General features: G+C 39.6%; 1 protein-coding gene across 1 annotated transcript; it reads left to right on the top strand.

The window, feature by feature from the left end:
- The first annotated feature begins 1,783 nt into the window (after nt 1–1,783).
- LOC115207120 (beta-1,3-galactosyl-O-glycosyl-glycoprotein beta-1,6-N-acetylglucosaminyltransferase 3-like) lies at nt 1,784–3,385 on the top strand. The gene has a single exon (XM_029774112.1). It carries the CDS (start codon nt 1,863–1,865, stop codon nt 3,201–3,203), a length of 1,341 nt encoding a protein of 446 aa, XP_029629972.1. The 5' UTR covers nt 1,784–1,862; the 3' UTR covers nt 3,204–3,385.
- The last annotated feature ends 9,171 nt before the right edge of the window (nt 3,386–12,556 follow it).

Below are 12,556 nucleotides of genomic sequence, written 5' to 3'. Positions count from 1 at the left end.
CTACTAAAGTTAATGATTACCTACTCATTTTAAAGTGAGGTGTGTGTGTGACATTAATAATTTAACAGAAGTTAGGCTCCCAGGCTATGGTCTGCACAAATAAATAGATAAATAATTGTGGGTGCTCTCAGGTCAGATCACATATACGCTTCTTCAGAAACCTCTTTTAATTATGTTTTGTCTTTATCAACATTTCAACTGATGTGAAACGGCACATTTAGTAAGGATCATTATGCTATGACATAAGTGAGTCTTGAAAGTGCTTTATAACAACATCATGCAAGCTTTGTAACACAGGTAACACACAGAGACAAAGATCAACATAAGGCACGTCATAATCTCTTAAGACACGTTCTTGTTGATCATCTTTTATTTACAGCTCAATTTAAATGTCAATCTTTGAACATCTTTGCCCAAAAGTTTTGATATTCATTCATCATCATCCATTACACCTCATAGCACAACAAACTGCTTAATACCAATATAGATATATATTACTTTTCTTTCTTCAAACATGCATAAAACATTGTGCAAAAATATCATAGTCAATAACAACAAAAAATACCCACAATCCTCTAAAAATGAGCCTCATGTTAAATGTTGCAAGAACATAACATTCTTAAGTTGAGAGAAAATATTATTGAAGTTGTTTTTATATGTAAATAATCATTCAGATTTTGCAGTATACTAAATTGAATTTACATTATCAAAAGTAAATTAACTTTTTTAACACAAAATTTAAGTAAAACCAGAAACATGCCTTCATGTGAAAATCATTACATTTACTAAGCCACTGAATTATTTAATAGCAGTGCACCAACAGGTGGTTTGGACTTTACCACCACCTTCTCAGAAGGAAATCATTCAGCAGAAATAACATCCTGTTTGACTGTGTCATTTGTCACTATAACTGTCAAGCAAAGCCTTGTTCTTGCCTCTCTAATGACACAATTGAAGCAATAAGGAAAGCTGTGATGGGAATTTCAGTTTACTTCCTGAATTGATCTACTGTAATTGACCAACCATTTCCCTATCATAACCCACTCCAACGTCATTTTCAGTTTACTTCCTGAATTGAGTGAATTGACCACAACCAACCCCCGTCTCTCATGACAGGTTTAACTATTACAATTAGTAGCTGGAGATTTGGTCCTGGTTGCCAAGATGACATCAAACCATGACCTGTATATGGCCAAATGTTTTAGATGTTCATAACTCTATATGAAAAAATATATATTGTAATATCCAACAATATTGGTTGTGGGGTAAATTGGTTAGAATTGTGTAATTTAGATGCCATTCATTGGAACTGCTGAACATTTTGGTATTGTAGGCTAGTATTTAATTTTCAACCCACATTTGTTCCAAGTTTAGTACCTTTTAATGTAAAGTATTTCTAGACAGTATAAAGCCATAACTACTAAAGTTAATGATTACCTACTCACTTTAAAGTGAAGTGTGTGTGTGACATTAATCATTTAACAGAAGTGCTCCCAGGCTATGGTCTGCACAAATACTAACAATACATACAGTACCAGTCAAAAGTATTGTATGTGTCCAACAATATTGGTTGTGTGGGGTAAGTGGGTTAGAACTGTGTAATTTAGAGCATCAAGCCAATACTTGGAAATGCTGAAAAGTGTTGTATTGTAGGTTAGTAATTCATTGTTCCAAGATTACTACCTTTTCATTTCAATCGTTTGTAGGCAGTATAAAGCCATAACTACTAAAGTTAATGATTACCTACTCACTTTAAACTGAGTTGAGTGTGTGTGTGAGACATTCATTATTTAACAGCAGTGCTCCCAGACTATGGTCTGCACAAATACTAATAATACATACTTTAGATAAATCATTTTGTTATGGGTCCTCTTAGGTCATCAATATCACATATATACTTCTTCAGAAACCTTTTTCTCATCCTAATGTCTGCTTCAATCTCTCTTCTCCTCTGGAACACTCTGAGACGCCCAACCTGTTCTGAGAGAAGCTCGCTCCCAGCACCTGACCTCCTGCCACAAGACTACGCAGACGACCTGCCAGCCTGCTCAGCCATCATCAAAGGAGACCTGAAGGGCATCGACAAGGAGCAGCTCAGAAGACTTCTGAAAACAAAGAATAAGCCCAAGCTACTGACTGAGGCGTTCTACCACGACGTGACCCGAAACTGTAAAACGTACGTTACAGACAGAGGGTTCGTCATGATGCCCCTGAGTGTGGAGGAGAGAGACTTCCCCATCGCCTACTCCATGGTGGTCCATGAGAAGATTGAGATGTTTGAGCGACTCCTGCGTGCCGTGTACACACCTCAGAATGTATACTGCGTGCATGTGGACCAGAAATCCTCAGAGGAATTCAGGACTGCAGTAAAGGCTATTGTGACTTGTTTTACCAATGTGTTTGTGGCAAGTAAGACAGAGAGTGTGGTTTACGCATCGTGGTCACGAGTGCAGGCAGATCTAAACTGTATGAAGGACCTGTTGAAGTCAGCTGTCCAGTGGAAGTACCTGCTCAATACCTGTGGAACAGATTTCCCCATTAAAACCAACGCAGAGATGGTTCAGTCACTCAAACTGCTCAACGGGGGGAACAGCATGGAGTCTGAGACCACCGTCGACTATAAGAAACGCCGGTGGCAGTATCAGCACAATATAACCAATAACATAGTAGTCAGAACGGGAGTTACGAAGAGCCCTCCTCCAATCAGCACCCCCATGTTCTCCGGAAACGCGTATTTCGTGGTCTCCAGGGATTTTGTCCATCACGTGTTTGACAGCCAGGAGGTTCGGGCTCTGCTGGAGTGGGAGAGGGACACCTACAGTCCTGATGAGCACCTGTGGGCCACGCTGCAGCGCATGCCCTCAGTGCCAGGGTCTAACCCTCCTCACATCAAGTACCATGAATCAGACATGAACGCCATCGCTCGCATGGTGAAGTGGAGTTACCTGGAAGGAGATGTGAGGAAAGGAGCCCCATATCCACCCTGCTCCGGTGCCTCCAGGAGAGCTGTGTGTGTCTACGGGGCTGGAGATCTCCGGTGGCTCCTACAACACCACCACCTCATCGCTAACAAGTTTGACCCAGAGGTGGATGATGTTGCCATTAGATGTCTGGAGTCATACCTTCGTTTCAAAGCAACATATGGTTCATCTGGAAGTATCTGGAAAAAGCTACGAAATGAAAAAGGGTTGCACGTACCGTAATGTACATTTTTTTAAATTGTGTTTTGGTATAATTGTTATATGTGGTACTTTTACCTATTGAATTGAACGCACTGATTGGACATGGCTATGGATAAGAGCATCTGCTAAGTTATACCAAAAATGTCATGTTGCATTTAGAATACACTGTCTATACAACAGTTATATATTTACACAGTCTATATGATGTCAATATAGGTTGTAAAAAAAATCATTATTGGGGTGTTCAAATAAAAATATTTATTTACGACCTATGGGGTATTCAGAACTGGGAATAGTGGCACAGGAGAGTCTGAAACGAATGAAATACCCTAACCCTGTTCAATGTCAGCAGCAATTTCCAGTGAGAAATTAGACAGTCAGAGGTATACCCCATTCCATTCAGCTTCAGGCAACTTTGATGTAAGGCTTGATCACACCTGTACTGAGTACTTCTGTCCGTCATGCCCATTGTTGCTCGTCGATTGTTCACTAGAAAAGGCAATCACTTGGTTGTCGTCACTGATAAACTTGGATAGCTGTGGATTAGTGAGGAATGTGGGCTGAGGTCAGGTCAGATGAAGGGAGAACAAACTGTTTTATTACACACTTCACCTGCCGAGCAACAAAGATGTAGTGTTTAGAGGTGCAAAGAGGAGACTCTGCCTAAAGGAGGGTATAAATAATGGTGCTGGTGGGAACATGTTTTGTCTTTTCAGCTGTTTGACCCAGTGGGTGAATAAACTTGGTTTGAGCTTTGACCAGTTTTTCACTCGGTTTGAACCCTTGACTTTTTCCACATTTTGTTACAGCCTTATTCTAAAATTGATTCAATTGTTTTTTTCCCCTCGTCAATCTACACACAATACCCCATAATGACAAAGCAAAAACAGGCTTTTATGTTAGCACACTTCTAAAAAATTTAAAATTAAATATCAAATTTACATAAGTATTCAAACCCTTTACTCAGTACTTTGTTTTAGCACCTTTGGCAGTGATTGCAGCCTCGAGTCTTCTTGGGTATGACGCTAAAAGCTTGGCACACCTGTATTTGGAGAGTTTATCCCCTTCTTCTCTGCAGATCCTCTCAAGCTCTGTCAGGTTGGATGGGGAGCGTTGTTGCACAGCTATTTTCCGGTCTCTCCAGAGATGTTCGATCGGGTTCAAGTCTGGGCTCTGGCTGGGCCACTCCTGTGTTGTCTTGGCTGTGTGCTTAGGGTAGGTGAACCTTCGCCCCAGTCACCACCATGCTTCACAGGTAGGGATGGTGCCAGGTTTCCTCCAGATGTGATGCTTGGCATTGAGGCCAAAGAGTTCAATCTTAGTTTCATCAGACCAGAGAATCTTGTTTCTCATGGTCTGAGAGACTTTAGGTGCATTTTGGCAAACTTCAAGCGGGATGTCATGTGCCTTTTACTGAGGAATTTCTTCCATCTGGCCACGCTACCATAAACGCCTGATTGATGGAGTACTGCAGAGATGGTTGTCCTTCTGGAAGGTTCTCCTATCTCCACAGAGGAACTCTAGAGCTCTGTCAGAGTGACCATCAGGGTTCTTCTCCCCCGATTGCTCAGTTTGGCCAGGTGGCCAGCTCTAGGAAGAGTCTTGGTGGTTCCAAACTTCTTCCATTTAAGAATGATGGTGCCCACTGTGTTCTTCGGGATCTTCAATGCTGCAGTAATGTTTTGTTACCCTTCCCCAGATCTGTGCCTCTACACAATCCTGTCTCTAAGCTCTATGGACAATTCTTTTGACCTCATGGCTTGGTTTTTGCTCTGACATGCACTGTCAACTGTGGGACCTTATATAGACAGGTGTGTGCTTTTCCAAATCATGTCCAATCAATTGAATTTACCACAGGTGGACTCCAATCAAGTTGTAGAAATAGCTCAAGGATTATCAATGGAAACAGGATGCACCTGAGCTCAATTTTGAGTCTCATAGCAAAGAGTCTGAGTACTTATGTAAATAAGGTATTTCTGTTTTTTTGCTTTGTCGTTATTGGGTATTGTGTGTAGATTGCTGAGTGAAAACATGTACTTTATCTATTGTAGATTAAGGCTGTAACGTAACAAAATTGATGAATGTTGTGTTTATATTTATGTTCAGTATAATTAGTAAAAATGTCAAAAATATAATTCCACTTTGAAATTATGGAGTATTGTGTGTGGGCCAGTGACAGAAAATCTCAATTTAATCCATTTTAAATTCAGGCTGTAACACAACAAAACGTGGAAAAAGTCAAAGGGGTGTGAATACTTTCTGAATGGGAATTTCAGTTTACTTCCTGAATTGACCCCAACCAACCCCAGTCCTCATGACAGGTTTAACTATTAAACTAACTGGCTGGATAAGAGTGTCTGCTATATCAGTAGACAGTATATTTGACGTCAATGGATGTTGTAAAAAAACCTCCTATGACTGGTGTTCAAAGAGGTGGATGATGACCCAGAGGTGGATGATGTAGCCATTTGATGTCTGGAGTCATACCTTCATTTCAAAGCAACATATGGTTAAGATGGGAGTGTCTGCTTAGTTATACCAAAAACATATTGTCATAAACCTGGGACACATAGAATGCACTGTCTTTACGACAGTTAATTCACTAGGCCTACGCAGTATAAATAACATAAATGGAGGTTGTAAAAAAAACTCATAATAGGGGTGTTCAAATAAATCAATACATTTGCCTTTCATATAAAGTTGGTTTCACTAGTCAGTAACACTTGCTATCTGAGCGTCATGTCTGTCATTACAGGAAATGTATCAGTATGTGAAATTGTATAAATGAGAAAACATGTTCAAAGAACAACAGCTGTCAATTCTCATTCCTCCACAACACACCTGTTTTTACAAATGAACCGCTACTGAGAACAGCGGAGTCCCTGCATAACCTTCCGAAAACATTTGAAACCCGACTTCTCTGAAGAGTAGGCCTATCTTAAATAACTTTCACCGCGCACCCGACGCCGTACCACCACAGGGTGACTCACAACACTGTGGTCAGAATGGAAGAGCCCTCATCCAATCATCTTTAAGACAATAGATGCTTGTTCCCAAATATATTTAGATGAATAAAAATATATGGCTCTGGTTGTTCCTAAATCCATGTGAAAGATCACTTGAGTTTATTTTGGCTTGCTATGCTATGGCTAAACATCCACCATCATGTCCATCAGTAACATAGACTATTGTTTGTCTTTCTCTATCAAAATGCTATGGTTGAGTTTTGGTATTTATTTTCTTCTGTTCATGGAATGATTTGTTTTCCAATTTTTTCACTGTTTCCAAACAGATTAAGTTCCAGAAAGTAGATGAAGAAGAAATTAAGATTTCTAATTTATTTAAAAGGTATTACAGTGTTACTAATTTGTCACCAGGAAACAAACCAGTTGCCTTAATTTTTCACTTATTTTTCATGAGTAGACTGCCATCTTCTGACGTGCGCCTGAAATGCAATGGTCAAAAAGGTCTATAATGACCATTTGAATTGATGAGGAACATTTCATGACCTCTTTTCCGTTATATATTGTTTGTTTTTGAAAGCCATTTGTATTGTTGCACAGTCACTAAACTCAGTGGTATTATTGTACCACCACACTATTTTATTCCTATCCGGGCCTGGCCAGTTTGATGTGCAGTTCTCCTTTCTCTCATGACAAATGTTTACATGTAACTCACATATAAATTGTGGAATCAAAGTACATAACTGACAGATGTTATTATACTAATTAACCCCTCCACCGCCACCCCCCCCCCCAAAAAAAATATGTATATGATGATGTAATCCTCACGAGCCATGTGTTTAAGTTTGTGTCTGCAGAGCCATTTACTTTATATTCATATTCTTATCTTTCATTATTTCTTACTGTTGCATTGTCGAGAAGGAACCTGCAAGTAAGCATTTCGTTGGACAGTATATATCATGTGTATCCTGTATATATGACTAATAAAACTAAACTTGTGTGTTCCACTTAAAAATTCCCTGATTGCCGCTCTTTGAGAAAATAAATTGAATTCAAACTGGAATTTCTGTTTACTTCCTCAATTGACAGAATTGAAATGGATTTGACCCCAACCCTGATGTGAGCGGAATATCAGTGACAATGCTCCCTTCTCTTTCTGGCATTTGTGCAAGCTGACGTCTTCTGCTTTACACCAGCTGGCTGCTGTCTTGCTCCAAATGTAGCCAGACCGACTGGCTTCTTCCTCTGTCACTGCTGCTACAGTTTAGGCCTCATGGACTGGCTCAGTTCCTGATCGAGACTATACCTCAGCTACTTCCAGGAAAGGTACACGGACACCTGACTGGCATTGGCACTGGCCTCCACATGCTTCACAGAACTCTGTGACAGATCTGGATGCTGCAGGGCCTGCTGGGTCAGCTCAGGACACGACACAACCTTCTGAGTTAAGCCTAGACAACCAAATTTCTTCAGGATCATCTTGATGGCAGAGGGTTTTCTGGGGTCAGCACACAGGATTGACTCCCAGAGGACTGTGGCCTTGCGCTGGTCAGCAGTTCCAGCACGGTAAGTGGCTATGACTTCGGAGTCAAGAGATGGAGCTGTGGTCGGGTTGTTCTCACCTGAGAACAGAGACTTGACTGGTAGGCCACTTTCAATATGGAGACTGAGGTTCTCTAAGGTGTGTCCTATGGTAACCTCAGCACACAGATCCAAGAAAATGTGTTTTCTCTCAGAAGAGCGAATTAGAAGAGACTAATCCTATGGACACCTGAAAAATGGGGATAGTATTTAGATTTTACAAGCTAGTTGAATTTACAGTATTTCTTAAAGACCCACTCCAGCCTCCCTAGCACCTCAGTTATCACCTGATGTACTTAACGAAAGGTGCATTTCAGTAGCTGGTGCAGATCTCCTCATGACATGGCACAAGTGGAGGGGTGATCCGTTTGTCCTCTATTGCTCCTCTATTGTTCCAGCAATCAAGGGGGAATGCTGATGACATCTGAGTACACCCATCAGAGAGACTACTTGAATAAATTTTTTTCTTCTTCTGAAAAACACTATTTTGCCCAGGTATGTTTACTTCACCCTTACGTGCCGGTTCTTTACTGTATATATACTCGGAATATCGTTTTTCAATGGGGGAAGTAAAAAAAATTGCTGGAGAGGGGTCTTTAACAAATGGACGTCTTGATTTGAAAGGCTCTGGGAAGATAATTTTTTTGACTTTTTAGAGTAGTTGTCATAGGCCTACAGGTCAAACCAGTACACTTTCTACTAATGTAGTTTATGAAAGTTAAATCAGAAAGGCTGGTCTGAATGCATAGCCGCAGGAAGTAGGGGTGCACCCTCAGCACCCCCTGAAAAATCTGAAGAAATGTTGTAATATCTTTAGTTTTTTGTGGGGGGGGGGGGGGGGGGGATTCCCAACAAAATTAGTGCACTGTGCTTTTAATAGTTCTGTATTAGCGGACCAAGAAAGCCGTCTCCTCCTGCTCAGCATCATTCTGTTTCTCCAAACTTCAAATGTTGAAGTTGCTCCAAACGTCAGAAGTTAAGGGTTAAGGTTTTTGATAAGGTCAAAACATAAAGTTTAGGCAAACATTCTGAATTGTTAAATTAAGGTTTTGGAATACGGAAAACAATAAAAAAATGAGTGTGTACCACTGGGATTAAACACGCAACCTTCAGATCCAGAGTCATGCGATTACGCCCATCTGCCACCCCGTCCACAACGCCCTAGCAAAACCCAAGCCTACTGCCCCTAGTGGGCGGTTTTGAAGGCATTTGCCATCATCCTTCGGACATTTTAAAGTGATCTTGAGTGATCTTGAGCCTGATGTGGTGACTATTGGGAAAGCAGCAGGTAAAATGAAAGCGCTTATATCTAACCTGTGCTAATCCCAAATCGTGCAATTATAACAGTGCACACGTAAATAATGTTTCAGAACCATGGACAGTACTGCAATTTGAGGTAAAAATAGAAGACAGTTGATTGCTGATTTCAGCTCCTTGGACACTGAACAGCATTGCACACAGTGCCGCTCCCAGCTCCCACCATAGACGATTATGGCAATACTGCTCCAGATCTCTGGTATCTAGTATTTTAACCATGCTCTGATGTGCTACAATGGTATACTGACAAGACTTTGTCATGAGCGCATGAAGGATCATTATGATATGACATTATAAGCGGGTCTTGAAAGTGCATTATAACAACATCATGCAGGCTTTTGTAACACAGGTAACACACAAAGACAAAGCTCAACATAAGGCATGTCATAAACTCTTTAGACACATTCTTGTTGATCACCTTTTATTTACAGCTCAATTTAAATATAGAAGACTTGAAGCTCAATGTACCATCTCAGAAATGCTGCTCTGCTTCTGACACAGCATGCTGAGTTGAACATACATAACCTGCAAGGTCCACACAAGTCATTTAATGTCCCCACAAGCCATTCAAGGTCCCTACAAGTCTTCCAGGTCAGATAAAGTCGTTGCGAAAGCTGGCCATTCCATGGGGCAGCATGTAACTTTCAGGGCCCACCCCTCACTGTTGGCTGCTCAGAACATGTGTGATGACGGTCCAACGCAAAAGTCTTACATCCATTCACGCGGCGTGTCAACATGATCTCATCCAGTTTCCACTGTTTTCACATTCCAATGTTGAATCGTGCATCATTTGTGTCCATGAGCGAGAAAAATGACTTTTTTCAACTTTGTAAGCAACAATCCCTGTAGTCCTTCGTCTATCATTGTCAGTATTCTTCTCACAGTCTGGCACACATTTTGAAATTATTAGTGATTATGCCTCATCTATTTGGGAAGGGACTGGTTAATGGGTTCGCTAAAAACTTTGTACAATTTGATTGCCGCAACTGAAATTACCAATAGAATCCGTCGGAATGTCATAGGCTGTGGATTACAGTTTTTTTCAATCCCTTTGGTGTAATTTTCACAAGTATGTGGTGCAATTTCACAACAAGCATACAAATCTAAACAGATCATTAAAATGGCTCATGTTTCAAAACTCTAAGCACATTTTCAATTGACTGAGTACAACAAACAAGTTCACAGTTATTGCATCATATCACTCTTTCAATTTGGATGTATATTCAATCTAAGTACCTGCTTTTCAAAATGCAGTATTCCCTTTATTTTTGATATGATTTTCTTATAATTTGTTAAGAATACAATTATCTATCCCTTAATACATCTGCTCAAAACTGAACCAAAATGATGTAATGCCTACTTTACGTATATAATGATGTAATGCCTACTTTACGTATATAATGATGTAATGCCTACTTTACGTATATAATGATGTAATGCCTACTTTACGTATATAATGATGTAATGCCTACTTTACGTATATAATTCGATAACTGCTGAACACTTTACATTTCTATATTTTTACCTCATAAATGTATCAGTTTGACATCAATTTATGTTGTAAGGTAAATCCAAATCATATATGGATGTGACTGTAAATACTACATCATTCTTTGTCAGCCAGTGTGCTCCAATAGGACAAAATGGAAAGAGTCACTCTATGTGCTATCATTTGGAATGATAGTGTAGTGTTGAAATACCTGTATTGTGTATAATAATATATTTCACTCATCATCTGAATTTCATTGGTACATTGTAAGCTGATGAATTTCAAGCAGAGCGACAGGCGATACTGTATTAGTTGACAAGTCACGTAGAAAAGGTGATCTTTCACAATGTTGCATGCGGCAGAAATAGCATACATCACCGTATTACGTTTTTACAGTAGCCAACTGCTTTACAATACCACTATTTCTGATGATTTGTCCTAAACTGTGCTGTATAAGGATTATGAAACTGTTAAACTGACATATTTCTCAACATGCTCACAACCTGCCATTGGATACAAATTGTTAAAAAAAATGGTATGTCAAGTTACAGTCAAATACTGTATGGAAAAATATATTTACCATCTAGTATTCTTTCTATTCAGCACTTCAAAAAGAACAGTTTTGAAATGTGTATCAGCAGTGCACAACCCAGGTATTTCAGCAGTGCATTGTGCACTACACTATAATCCCAAATTGCAGCACATAGTGACTCTTTCCCTTTTGTCCTATTGGAGCACACTGGCTGATGGAGAATGATGATGTAGTACTTACAGTCACATCCATATATGATTTGCTTTTACCTTCCAACATAAATTGATGTCAAATTGATACATTTAGGTAAAAATATAGACATTTACTGTGTTCAACATAGTATTCAACAATACGTTAACTAGGCAGTACATACTTGTGGTTCAGTAGTTATCAGTTTTGAGCAGTTTGATTAAGTGATAGCTTATTGTATTGTTAGCAAATGACAAGAAACTCATATCAAAATTAAAGTGAATATTGCATTTAGAAAAGCAGACACTTAGATTGATTATGTATTCAAATTAAAAAAAGTGATTTGGTGCAGTGAACAAGTGACTTTTGTTTGTTTTACTCAGTCAATTGAAAATGTGAGTTTTGAAACATGAGCGATTGTGATGATCTGTTTTGTTTTTTTGTGCTTGTTGTGAAAATGTACCGCATACTAGTGAAAATTGCCAAAAAGTGATTGAAAAAAACAACATCTGAAAAGGGTAGTTAAAATGACTACATGGTGAGCCGATCATTATCCTGATGTATTGGTGACCAAACAAAATGTGCTCATGGTATTTCATGGAAAACTTTGTTTTTGCATGAATGACTCAGGGGTGAAAGATGTGAAACCCCAATGAATTACACATGTCATCAGGTTAGAGTTTTGTACTTAAGAGTTTTGAAAATATATCACTTACATCTGAAAAAAAGAGGGTTCTTGCTTTTAAAGTGATACTAGTATTTTTATACAATGTCCATTTGATTCAATCTTACCAAACCACCCATAAGAATTATGCCTTTTTCGTATATATATGCTAATATATACACACATGTTTTAAGTGTGGGTTATGCCTGTGGGTATTTGCTTCGTTTCATGTTATTCACTCTCATTATTGTTCTCCATGTCTTGGAGAGAGAGAGAGAGACAGAGAGAGAGAGAGAGAGACAGAGAGAGAGACAGAGAGAGAGAGAGAGAGAGAGAGAGAGAGAGAGAGACAGAGAGAGAGAGAGAGAGAGAGAGACAGAGAGAGAGAGAGAGAGAGAGAGAGAGAGAGAGAGAGAGAGAGAGAGAGAGAGAGAGACAGAGAGAGAGAGAGAGAGAGAGAGAGAGAGAGAGAGAGAGAGACTGTGTGTGTGCTTGTGTACGCGTGTGTAGGTCCATATGTATGTGTGAGTTTGCCTGTGTGCACATACAAACACACACATAACACATCATAACAGCTGCACCTTCCATAACACCTCGATAAAGGATGGCGAGAGTCTACAAAAAAGACCAACAAGATTC

The sequence above is a fragment of the Salmo trutta genome, chromosome 14, assembly GCF_901001165.1.
Source record: "Salmo trutta chromosome 14, fSalTru1.1, whole genome shotgun sequence".
Taxonomy (NCBI): Eukaryota; Metazoa; Chordata; class Actinopteri; order Salmoniformes; family Salmonidae; genus Salmo; species Salmo trutta.
The sequence above is the reverse complement of the archived record's forward strand: the minus strand, read 5'-3'. Positions and strand labels throughout refer to the sequence as shown.